Source organism: Microcebus murinus, chromosome 18 (assembly GCF_040939455.1).
Source record: "Microcebus murinus isolate Inina chromosome 18, M.murinus_Inina_mat1.0, whole genome shotgun sequence".
Taxonomy (NCBI): domain Eukaryota; kingdom Metazoa; phylum Chordata; class Mammalia; order Primates; family Cheirogaleidae; genus Microcebus; species Microcebus murinus.
In genome coordinates, this window is record NC_134121.1 from 27,107,726 (window position 1) to 27,121,040 (window position 13,315).

The 13,315-nt window shown below is 37.8% G+C and overlaps 2 protein-coding genes across 11 annotated transcripts in view; one reads left to right on the plus strand and one right to left on the minus strand.

Moving 5' to 3' along the window:
- The window catches only part of NLE1 (notchless homolog 1), a 350,374-nt gene that overhangs the window by 160,301 nt on the left and 176,758 nt on the right, over nucleotides 1–13,315 (minus strand). The gene's annotated exons all lie outside the window — the stretch shown is intronic.
- Nucleotides 1–13,315, plus strand: part of AP2B1 (adaptor related protein complex 2 subunit beta 1) — a 133,556-nt gene that overhangs the window by 9,613 nt on the left and 110,628 nt on the right. For 3 of the 10 annotated variants that reach the window (XM_012786268.3, XM_012786992.3, XM_012787084.3), the window contains exons 1-2: nucleotides 5,544–5,694; nucleotides 10,994–11,053. In XM_012786268.3, the coding sequence (XP_012641722.1) occupies nucleotides 11,017–11,053 (37 nt within the window). In that variant the 5' untranslated portion in view covers nucleotides 5,544–5,694; nucleotides 10,994–11,016. Of the gene's footprint in view, nucleotides 1–2,147; nucleotides 2,215–5,543; nucleotides 5,695–5,966; nucleotides 6,314–7,787; nucleotides 8,106–10,993; nucleotides 11,054–13,315 lie in introns of those variants that run through there. The other 7 variants (XM_012786598.2, XM_012786442.3, XM_075994370.1 and 4 more) reach the window with 6 other exon arrangements.

Below are 13,315 nucleotides of genomic sequence, written 5' to 3' on the forward strand. Positions count from 1 at the left end.
AGAAGTATACGGAGTAGCTCACAAAATAAGTAAAGCCAGCCATGAAAGAACAGGAACTATATATTCCTATTGGGTCTCTCTAGCAAGAATTAGGGAAGGGTATTGTTCAGACAACATTGTTGCAATGAATGAACTTTAACCAATATATACTTATCGCTGCTCATGATTCAAATTCCAACTGACCTATCTTGGTTCAAGTTCCCTCTCCATTCTCTATTTTACTTTAAGACAGAGGAGGGCAGGGCATCTTGATTAATAGGAGGAGACTCCAAAAAATAAACTGAAGTTATTATGTAAGAAAGAGGAAAGGCAGTCAAGAATAACAAAAGGTCAACTATTACGGTCAACAAATAATAAAAACCACATCACAAATCCCACCCTCAAGTTTAGATTAATAGAGTTTAGTAATAAAGAGATGACCCATAAAAAGTACATTTCTGTTAAAAGGTATTAAGAGCCATCAGATTAATATGATAATGACTTTAGATGAAGAAATAACTAACAGCTGGGAAAAATAAAGTAGTTCAAACTCGCTTAAACAAAGCAAATATATGGAACCAAACAATTGGAAGAACTGTGTTTCTGACCTCATATTTTATTTCAGCTTCTCTCTGCCATTTGCCCTATAATAACCAGGTTACCAGGTAATGTAATCAGGTACCTTCTGTACTCCATGTCGTAACACATGTCCACTAAAAGTTTTGTGAATTAGGTGGACCTCAAAAGATGAATACATTTGGAGCAAGTTGCAGTGGTGAAAGGCTTTCCAGGCAGGAACAGCTTAGAATATGAGGAGGAATTATAGTTTGCTTTAATCTTAGAGCAACAGAAAGGAAAAGTGGAGAGTGTGTTGAAAGTAGATTTTGGTGGACTGTGGAGGATCTTAAATACTAGTTTTAGAATTTGCCTGTGGACATTTATTTATTCAATAAATATTGAGTACCTTCTGTGTGTTAGACATTATGCTCCTGGGTGTAAAGTAGTAGGACAAACAGATGTGGTACCTGCCCTCATGCAATTTACAATCTAGTTGTGGAGAAAGATAATAAAGCTAAGAAATATGTAATTTACAAGTTGAATAAGAGGGCTAGGATGGGCATGGCAATGGTGGCTGGAAGGGCAGAATCTTGTAGACTTGATTATCAGGGAATGTCCTTCTGAGAACAAACTGAGACCTAAATTATGAGGAGCCAGCCATATGAGGAATTGAGGATAAGAATATTAGACAGAAGCAGCAGTATTTGTGAAGGCCCTAGGGTGAGAAAGAGCTTGGTGTGTTTAGGGGCCATTATAGCAAGCAAAAGGTGAAATGATGAATGACAAAAAGGCGTAAAGTCCTGTTGGGTTGACAGGGGCCACACTATGCAAGAGACTTAGGCCATTGGAAGGAGCCTGGATTTTAGTCCAAGTGCAATGGGAAGCACATGAAGAATTTATACACCAGAGACATGATCAAGTTTATATCTATCTATCTATATATACATATAATATTTAGTGACAGGGTCTCCCTCTGTTGCCCAGGCTGGAGTGCAGTGGCACGATCATAGCTCACTGCAGCCTCCAACTCCTGGGCTCATGTGATCCTCCCACCTGAGTCTCCCAAGTAGATGGGATTACAGGTGTAAACTATCATGCTGGGCTATATTTTTAAAAGATGACCCTCTGATGATTTTTCGGGCATACAACATTTACTTTGTATATCAAGCTTTACATTTATGATGCATGCACTTTTTTTGAATGTATGTTACACTTCAAAAACGAGTTAAAACCCTGACTTCTGTATGGAGAATAGTCTAGAGAAGAATTAGAAGCGTCTAGGAGTCAGGCAAGAGGTGATGGTGGTTTGGACTCATGAGGTAGAATAGAGGGAATTGAATGGGTTTAAGATATATTTTGAAGGTAGAATTGATAACTTGGAGATTAATTGGACATAGCAGTTGAGGAAGAGAGAGAAATCAGGAATAACCCCTAGGTTTCTGCCTTGAGCGGTTCACTGCAATTTACTGAAATAATCAATTACAGCAAATATTTACATAGTCCGTACTATGTGCCAGGCATAGTTCTAAGTGCTTTACATATATAATAATTCATGTCACTGTTCAATATTATAACAGTTTTATGATTGGATATTGCTACTTCTGATATAGATGAGAAAACCAATGAAAGGAACACAGAAGTGGGGGAAACTGAGGAAAGAAGAGGTTTTTGAACATGGTAGGTAATGAGAAGCCATTGAAAGTTTTTGAACAGGGGAGAGTTAGGAATCAAATTTCTTAATGATTTTCTGTTGACATCTTCTTTATGAAATCTACCTTTCTCTACTGGGAGCTGTACCTGGCACCAGGTTTTTCTAATGTCCTCTATCTACTTATGATTTAATTTTGGTGGACCATAAATATATATTAATAATTACCCATCAGTATGGTTATCAATTTGGTGATGAAATTTGGGGAAAAAGTCAAGACTAGAGATAGAGATTTTGGTAGAGAATGGTATGTATGGAAGATAATTAAACCTCTGTTATTGCTAAACGGTTAGTGTAGAGAAAATGTGTGAGTATAGAACTAAACTTAAAAACAAATCCTTGCCACTCTTTTTCTCAAATACCATCCTCTGTCTCTTCTCTCCAGTCATACTTTCTTACGAGTTATGTGTAACTCCTGTTTTTACTTCCTCACTTCCAATTCATCTTCAAACATCACAGGATAGTTTCTGCCTTCTTATCTCTACTGATGCTCTCAGCAATGACATCAACACCTCCATGTTGCTAAATCCTGTGGACATTTTTCAGCCTTTCCTTCTCCCCTCTATAGCAACTGACATTGTTGACCACTTAGTCATACATTTATTTATTTAACATATATTAATGAGTGGGGGGGGCTAGGACTCACATATACAAGAGTGAACAGATTAGTATAGTGCCTACTTTCATGGAACTATGAAAACATCCTAAAATATCATAGTATTCTGCTTTTCCTTCCACCTCTCTGCCTATTCCTTCTCAGTCCTCTTTGCATTCTTGGTTTCCTCTATTTCTGTCCCAAGCTCTCGCATTCTCCACGTTCTTCATGAGTAATGTTCACTTCCACAGATTAAATTATCATGTACATGCTGCTAGTTCACAAATCTAACTCAATTCCAGATCATTCCTTATCTTCAGACACATACAGTCAAATACCTCTTGGACAGACATCTATACTGAAATCCATCATGTATAAAAATAAACTCACCACCTCCCAACTTTCCCCAGACTTGAGCCATTTCTTATATTTTCCTATTTTCAATGACTGGTACCATGATTATCTCTTGCCCAAGTCTAAAACACGGGCATTATCAGTTCTAGTGTTAGACTTCCTGGGTTCAAATCTTAATTCCACCATTAACTTTCCTGTATCTCTGTAAAATAGAGAAAGTAATAGTACCTACCTGGTTATCAGGTTGTGAGAATTTAAAAATATAATAATGGCAAAGTACTTAGCAGAATAACTTACATAGAATATATGCTCAGTAAATATTAACTAGATTGGTTAAGCCACCATTATCCTGTGGCTGGAGTATTTCAATGACTTCCTGGGTGGTCTCCCATTAGACCTTGGTGATAAGGACCAGGTTTTATTTAAATTTGGGTCTCTAGTACAATTGCTGGCACATAGTAGCCCTCAATAAATATCTGTGAATTAATAGTAGAGGTAAAGGAGCCAGAAAGAAGATAGGTAGAAGTACCCCAGTGGTACACAGTCCCAAAACAGGCAATACTTTGACACAAAACTGGAGGAGGATGCGATCTGAAAGGCTTTTGATGGTATATTTTAAAAATAGCATTTATTTATTATTTTTTTCTTTTCTTTTCTTTTTTTTTTTTTTTTGTTGCCCCGGTTAGAGTGCTGTGGCATCAGCCTAGCTCACAGCAACCTCAAACTCCTGGGCTCAAGCAATCCTTCTGCCTCAGCCTCCCAAGTAGCTGGGACTACAGGCATGTGCTACCATGCTTGGCTACTTTTTTTCTATATATTTTCAGTTGGCCAATTGATTTCTTTCTATTTCTTAGTAGAGATGGGGGTCTTGCTCTTGCTCAGGCTGGTTTTGAACTCCTGACCTTGAGTGATCTGCCTGCCTTGGCCTCCCAGAGTGCTAGGATTACAGGCATGAGCCATTGCGCCCAGCCATATTCTTAAAATACATGTTTCTTAGAGAAAGACTTGGAAAATACAAAAAATATAAAGAGCACAATAACATTTGTAATCTACCACCCAAATAGAACCACTCTAATAGGTATAGATACTCTCTGGATTTAGAGTTTTGTATCTTGTTGGGGTTTCCTCCCTTACCATTATCTTAACGCATTTTTCTATATCATTATATATTTTTCAAAAATGATTTGAAAAGCATTTTCCAATCATAGAAATAAATACATGTTCAGTGTAGAACATTTGAAAAGTACAGAAAAATACTGGGAAGAAAATTAAAACTCTCACAATCTAGCAATAACCATTTTAACATTTTGCTAAATATTCTTGCCTTTTTTCTATACATATGTATTCATACTGTATATTATATTGTTTTGAATCTTTTTACTTAACATTTTATCGTAAATTTTCTTGTTTCATAAAATATTCTTCTACAACATTATGCAACTACCTGATTTACCATAAAGGTTTACATTCTCTAGTTTTACATCTAGGTTCCCAATTTCTCCTATTTTAATAAAAGAAGAAATAATAATACATGAATATGATATATGAAATTTTTACATACGTCCGATTACTTAAGCATGAAGCTTTAAAATACATATACACTTTTTGACTCCTAGAGTTGATGGGCAAATATGTGACAAAAAAAAAAAAATTCATCCCTTTGCTCCACACCCTCAAATAAACCTTAGGGACAGCTAGTTTCATTGACAGCGTTTCGTTTGGCCTCATCAACCTTGTTCTCCAGTTCCAGATCCTGGAATCTAGGTCTTAATTTTTTTCTGAAAGAAACTTACTTTTTTGTAGGCATACCTATTACATCCTAGGCACTTTTCCTACTTTATGCCGTTTAGGCTTCACGTGTCAGAGAGAGATTATACATTGTCTTCATTTCACAGATAAAAAGACTAAGTTTGAGGAGACTGTTAAGCAACTTCCCAGTCACATTCAGGGGACAGATTCTAACTCAGATCTGGTGTCAGCTCAACCTCTTTTCCTTGCACACTCTCCTCTAGCCCCACTGCCAGAGTATAGTCCTGGATTGGATCATCATTGTCCGCTTCTTAGCCTGCCAGGGAAATTAGCTGAGGTGTTTTTTTTTTTTAAGGAACAGAACATTTCACCCCATGTTTAAGTTTTGCAGAGAATTCTTGTGCCAGGAAACAAATCCAGACAATGTCACCTTGTTTAAAATATCCCTTGGGATAGCCACTGAACATCCTCTGAGGCCCAGGTCTTCAGGCCTTGCCCAGGCCAAGCGAAATTTTTCCGTCTCCAAGGCGACAAAGATCACCTCCTTTCTGGGTCTCCCGCGCGCTCCGATGACGTCGCATGGCGAGGTTTTCTGACGTCAGAGTTTCCTGCCCACCATCTTTGTCCCTGGCAAAGTGGGTTTTGCGCAGTGGCTTAGACCTAGAGAAAGAATCGTGACGGGCAGGAAACCATTACAACACCACCCCGGCTGTGCTCTCCGGCTGCTGCCGCCACCCCGCCCTTGCCTCCGGTGAGTTCAAGGCGGCTGACTTTGGGGTGTGTCCCTAATTGATGGGGGAGGAGGAGAGGGAAGGGGAATCCCACGCCGGGTCCGAGACCGGCAGAGGGAAAGGAAATCCTAAGAGCCGTGACCGTTGAGGATGGAGGGAGCCGTCGGGTGTGACCGTTGTGAAGAAAAGGGTTGAGGAAAGGGTCCCCAAGTGGTGGCTGTGGTGGGGTGAGGGAATTCTTGGGTGTGGCAGCAGGTAGTCGGGGGCATGGCAGGGGTGGGGGCGGGAAGATGTGTTTCAAAGTTGGGGGTTTAGGAGAGCCAGAGGCCAGGGGTGTGGCCGGTAGAGGCTAGAGGCCGTGGGGAGAACCTCCCTCTAGGCGACGTTCTTTGAGAGATTGGTACGTGTCCAGCTAGCGAAAGGGAAAAGGGTTTCCCCAAAAGGTTTTCTTATTGATGGGCAAACCTCGCCTGTCTCTGGTAACTTGAGGCTAAGAAACACCTCTTCCTCGCCTCATAATGGAGAAACATATCCCTAGAGTCTTGACCACCTGGGGGGAGAAGAGGAATTCCTGACTCTAGGAAGGGGAGAGAAAACTCCAGAATTGACCCGATGTGAGAAAGGGGTAAGCAAATGCAGGTAAATCTTAGCCTGGAATTTTTTTCTGGGTAGCAGCAACGGTCTGGTTTGGGAAAGGCTGTAGATATTCTAGAAGTAAAGTAACTGGAACTTCCTGTTATTTCGGTGTTCTTTGAATGCAAAGAATTTATTCAAGCTGCTTGTTTTCAGAGCAGTCTTCTATATGGGGTGCATGAATGCTTCATTACACTTGACTTTTGAAAAGAAAAATGTTTTTAAATTGCCCAACGCTGTTATCATAACCATTGTGGTTTTAAAAACAGTAAATAAAACGCAGTAAACTTAGAAAGGCAGAATGACTAAGAAGGAAGGTGGTCTCAGTGAGGAACAATTTAAATTATTAATTACTTTCCTTGTATACTTCTATTGCTTAGCCTCAGGGTACACTTACAAAGTAATAATAGAAAGCAGCAGATGAAGGAGATGCAGCTGTACAAGAAAACGTGTAACACATTCCCATGATGACTAAGCGTGGTGGTAAGGTGAGAACTGTTTGCAGGTATCTTAACAGTTGAAGCTCCCAAGGAAGCAGAAAGAATAGTGTGTTCTGCAAACAGCCTCACAAAAGTAGGATGTTAAAATTAATATAAATCCCAAATTCTGACTGTGTATTAAGAGACTCAAAGACGTTCTTCCATCCTTTTTTTGTGTTTTTTTTTTTCCATAAAAGAACCATATTTTAGAATATTAAGTGTTAGGCACAGGTTTGAACCAAGCTGAACAAGGAACACATTAGATAGGACACCTCCTCCTCTCTCTTTTCCTTCTTTCTGTCCAGGCTTAAATTTTCAGAGTTTATTGGTATTTCAGTTAAAAATTGGATGTAAAATTTTTGAGCTGCTTTGTGTATAAAATTAACAAATTACTTTGTAGTCTGTCATATTTAACTAGAAATTAAAGGTGATTTTTAGCTTTTAAGTGTCTCATAATTTCTTATGACCTAAATGATACCTGAAGATGCTATTGTCTTTGCATTATTATTGAATATTTGATTAGAAATCATCTTAGCACTTCTCACCCTTCTAATAAACGTTTGCAGGAATGACCTTTCTGCTTTATAATAACTTTGGCCAGTTTTTCACTATGAGCACTGAACTGTGTAAAGAAGTTTGGGGAAAGAAGGGCATTGTGAACTCACCAATCCTAATTTAGCTGCCATTTCTCAGGGAGCCATTTGAAATTAAGACCCTATTACATTTTCTCTGACCTTATTCTGCTGAGCTATTAATCTTATTTTGCCACTCAGTTTCTCATTTGGGGAACTGGAGACAGGGAGGAACAGGAGAGGAGGGACTTTCACAACCTATATTTGGTAGAAACTAGGTTATGTTAAATCTAGATATGTAATCCTGTGTAGGGAGGCCCTTTCTGAGATGCAGTGACGTCACACACTGGTCTAGGACAAGTAAGAGTGATTATGTGCTTTGACTGTGGCAGCTTTGTTGTTTAACAATGTCCCTAGGCCATACCATAAATCCACAGAAAAGCCAGTGACTTGTCTGGTTTGATCTGGTGGAAAGGTGTGAGTTCAGATGCCATCATGGCTTTGCCTCTGGGGCTCTGCTGAAGCAACTCTTTTTTTCTTCTTCCCCTAGAAGAAGACTGATTTTTGAGGCACTTCGGCAAGTACTGAATTTTTTTCTTGAGCTCCATCTTGTCTACTTTTTCTGTGGCTTCTAATGCATACATCAATTTTTGCCATCGTATATTTTGGAGAATCCAGCTGTGTCCTTATCTGGCATGTGATTAAGTATCTGGCATCTTATCCTTATCTGGCATCTCATTAAAAAATGTAAGTTTTCGAGGTGAAATTCACATAAAATTAACCACTTTAAAGTGAACAGTTCAGTGGCATTTAGTACATTCACAGTGTTGTGTAACCACTATTCTCATTTGTTCTTGCTTAGACTATTTTCATTTTTCTTGGAGTTTATTTTGACTTAAGGCAGGAATCAACTTGGTGTAATATTTCTCTGCCAATACAGATAGGGATTATTTCGTTACTATTGTTTACAACAGTAAAGAGAGTGGTATGTTTATCCCTTCTCTTTAGAGCAGGAATTCGTAGTAATAATTTAGGATTTACATTATGGGCTTCTAAAGATACTTGGCCCTCCTCTCTTCCCTGAAATTTTTTAGGTGGGTGCATTATTCTTCAGTTAAGATAAGAACACTTAATGTTCACAGTGAACAGGACAGAAATATATTCTTTGACATTGAAATTTGTTAGGGGAGATAATGAAATATGTGAGCAGCTAATAAAAGCATGATTTAAGATTAGGCTAATTAATGTTTAGCAGAATGTGGTAAAAATTTCTGTGAAGAAATTAATATGTTTGTATATTCACGAGAGCTTTAGAAAACAGAACAATTTTTGTGCACTTTTTGAGGAGACTGGATGAAAATTTCCAAGGACGTTTTGTTTCTGAATCTTAAACAAGTTTTAAATTTTGGTGCTCCTGGAAGACTTAGAATGGCATAATAGCACCCTAGACAGCCCCTAATGGATTTGAGCTATAACCCTCCTCTTAGGCTCTAGTAATCATTTCTGTTTACTGATTTTTCTGTTTGTATATGTAAATTTATAGATAACTTCATATTTATTCCAGATCTTTAATGTGAAGGAGTTTTTTCTTCATTTGCCCACTTCACATTTAGTTTACATTGTGAATGGATTAAATGATTATAACATTCTTTGAATTTTTGCTAGAAAGGCATTATGAAAACATTACATAAGGCAAGCCTCTGTTATAGATTCATTTTTAATTGTAACAAATTTCCATATTCTGTAATGATATTTGTGAATTCTACCTCCTTTTAACAAGGTAATTCAGTAAAATTCTGGTACAACATAAAGAACTATTATATTAGGATCAAGACTATAAATAGTAATTAGCTGATTGGAAAGGTAGCAATTGGGTCTCATTTCTATCAAATTGTAGAAGTAGCACATTTTAGAGATCAGATTTTTTTTTTTTTCGCCCCCCCCCCTAGAGATCAGATTTGAACCAGATTTTTTTCATTACTTTATGTTTATCTGGGTTTTTTTTTTCTGTTTCTTTAATGACATTGATTTGTTTGGTGCTTAGATCCTTTCTCCCAAATCCACATTTACCATTGTTTGCCAAATGTGTTATCACTCATGCTATATTGACCTACTGGTAATGAGCAGGTGCTAGGGTGTCTAGTCTTGAAGTTGGTAATAAATAATGTTAATGATGGTGGAAGGAATAAGAAGATACTCATTTTTTAGTGTAGAAGGAATATTTTAATATATTTAAAGAAATAAAGTACATTGGACAAAGTCCTAGAGTTTCTTAAATCAAAAAACATTGTGTCATTGTTTTGTGAGAAGTATGACCAATCCTGCTGTGCAGTTTTTGTTTTGCCAGTGGAGCCATGTGTCAGCTGGATTAATTCTCCTGGGAATTGAGACAGACTAGCTGAGCTGAGGCTGGATCCACGTTCTTTTAAGTTTTAACACCAGTTCTGATTCTCTATTGTATTCAGTGTGACCGACTACACAAATATCTCAGTCTTTTGCCTTGTTTTTAACTGTAAACTGTTTGTTTATTCTTTGAAATACTGTTGGGCTAGATGTAGACTGTTAGAAATAAGAAAGCCACAATTTAAAAAAAAGTCATGTGTAGGGCATGTTTTGCCTCTTTAGATGTTTGTTGTGAAAGAATATTGTCCTATTTATTTAGGCTTTTTTTTCTGAAAGAGATTCCTTTTTACTGAAAGTTGCATGTAATGTTGTGTACATTGGCAAAATTGTTTTCTCTTTTGCCCTTAAACTGCTTCAGAGTACGTGCTTTGGAGTAACTCCCACTTGAGCAAGTAACTAGAAGTAACCAGGAAGTAACCATATTTTCCTGAGTGGAAAGTAATGGAGAAATCTTTCAAAACAAATAAACTTATCTTAAATGTTTGCATGACTAATTGAAGATTTTTTAAAAAAAAGTCTAACTCTTGAAGGCTTTGAGGAGATAATTGTGGATAAAATCACAAAGTCCTGATAAGGTTCAAATTAGTACCTGATTGCATTTGGTCTTTAGATTTTGTACCTATTAGCTCCTTGAGGCAGGAGTCACATTCTTAATTTTCTCTGCATCCCTGAATCAGCACTGGTGGTAGTAAGGAAGAAGATACTCACTTTTGAGTGCAGAAATTCTTAAATATAAGTGTTCTCAAAATTAATTGGGCTGGACATGATAGCATGCACCTATAGTACCAGCTGTAAGCTGAGTGAGGAAGATTGCTTGAGCCCAGGAGTTTGAGGCTAAGGTGAGCTATGATTGTGCCACTGCACCCCGGCCTGAGTGACAGAGTTGAGACCTTGTCTCTTAAAAAAAAAACCAAAAAACCAAAATTAGGTCAACCATGGTGACTGATGGCTATAATCCCAGTGCTTTGGGAGTCTGAAGCAGGACAGTCACTTGAGGCTAGGAGTTCAGTACCAGCCTGGGCGATATAGTGAGACCCTCTCATCTCTACAAAAAATGAAAATAAATTAGCCATACATATAGTAATGCATGCATATAGTCTCAGCTTGGGAGGCTGAGGCAGGAAGATCACTTGAGCCCAGGAGTTCCAGCCTGGATAACAGAGCAAGACCCTGTCTCTTAAAAAAAAAAAAAAAATTAATTGGATACTTTGCTGCATTTTCTTTTGTTGTAGGTGCACATTAAAGATCCAAAATCATGACTGACTCCAAGTACTTCACAACCAATAAAAAAGGTAAGTATGAGAACCTGATCAATGAAATTTTTCAAAACTTGTAGTATAAGATTGTTGCAAGTAGAATGTTCTTGATGTCTTCCTTCAAACATTCACGTTGTAGACAGTCTCAATGGAAAGCTGCAGATAAATGTATTTGAGTAAGTTATTAATGTATAGGTTTTAAAAGATGGGACTGTGATATACATCGTTGTGACTTGGTTCTGTTTTAGTGAAAGGAAGGGATTCCTTTTGGCTGTTTGAAGTCAACACTAATCCATTGATGATCGATTGGTCTGAGGAGGGCAAAAAATCTACCCTGTTCTTTGTCTAGGTATATGTATAAAACAGGAAACATCTAGAGTCAGTAACGATTTTTAGGTCATAGACTGAATTTACTTAAGTAGCCTCATCATCTTTGTAATCAGTAGTATAGTGCTTGGTTTTACATACGAATGTGGGCCTGGGAACTAAGGATTCTTTTTGGTAAAGTCCAGCCTCTCATCTTTTGTAAAATTGTTCCTAAATAAACTAGCTCATTCCTAGAGGTGTGGATGGCCCTCCCATCAAAGGTCAACTTCTCAGTCTATTGTGCCTATAGCTGAGCTTGCTTTATTTGTTTCTCAGGATCAGAATTCTGTGCTTTTGTATTTAGCAGTCCTTACATTTACCGAGAATTCTGGACATGACACAAACTACCATTCCTCTTTTCCTCTTGTTCACCAACAATTTGGCTTCCCAAAAGTACCTTTTCTCCTCTCTTCCAGTGGCTGAAATAAGACAACTTCTCTGCCCCAGAATTTGTCTGTCTTGTTTCTCTTGTAATGGTTGCTGGCCTGATTGTTGGACACTCTGCCAAGTGCTTTTTATCTCCATTTATTCATTGCATTCATTTATTCAGTAAATATTTATTAAGTATACTATGCATGAGTCATGTTTTCTTAACACTCCAACCCTGGTGGAGTTTCTGATTAAATATCCCAATTTCCTCTAAGTCAGAGTAGGTGCAAAGGATGCCTACTGTCCAGATCTTGGTTTCTAAGTACCATTTCCCACTAAAAGGAGCCAGGACTCTTTGAAGAAATGACTGATTTCAGGAAAGGATCAAGGGAAAGTACAAGATGAACATGAATATCTTGTGCCAGAAAGTAAGAAAGTGCTCAAAAAATGTTGGGGATATGTCAAGTAGAGCATAGCTTGAAGGGGCTTCCACTGGCCAAATTTTGGATAATTTGAACAACAAAAAAGTGACCATAGTGATAGATTATAAACTATTGAATAATAAATGTGTGTGTAAATACATACAGTCATAGTAATAATTTAGGCAAGAGTCATCAGTAAATGCTAAAGCTAGCACATGAAAGTTTGATGAGGAATAGAATATATATTCTCAAAATACCTTTTCACAAACTACTAATTACAAAGGAAAAATATTTACAGTGTCAAATCTGTCACCTTAACCAAGTATTCAGTGTTAATATCACCAATAGTGGGACAAACTAACATCATTTGCTTCTTGATGTGATCCATTGAGAAGAACATAGAATTGCTTATGAGTTAGCCTGACAAAAATGCATAATGTCAATGTAATCATGAGGGAGCACCAATGACAAATTGAGGGCATTCTGTAAGATAACCATCCTGTACTTAAAAAAAAAGTCATCATGAAAGACAAAGGAATTGTTTCAGATTAAAGGAGACTAAAGAGACATAATCCTGAACTGCTTTCTGACCAGAGGTGGGAGTGAGGTGGAATCCAGCTGCTATAAAGGACATCATTAAGACCTTTGGGCTGGTGTGGTGGCTCACTCCTGTAATTCTAGCACTCTGGGAGGCCGAGACAGGGGGATCGCTCAAGATCAGGAGTTTGAAACCAGCCTGAGCAAGAGCGAGACCCCGTCTCTACTATAAATAGAAATTAATTGGCCAATTAATATATATATATATATATATATATATAAAAAAAATTAGCCGGGCATGGTGGCGCATGCCTGTAGTCTCAGCTACTTGGGAGGCTGAAGCAGGAGGATTGCTTAAGCCCAAGACTGTGAGGTTGCTGTGAGCTAGGCCGACGCCACGGCACTCACTCTAGCCTGGGCAACAAAGCGAGACTCTGTCTCAAAAAAAAAAAAAAAGACCTTTGAATAAGGTCTATAGATTAGATAATGATGAATCAATGTTAAATTTCTTGATTTTGATCATTGTATTATGTTTCTATAAGAGAATTTCCTTGTTCTTAGAAAACATACACTGATGTATTTATTTGGGGCTGCAATATGATAT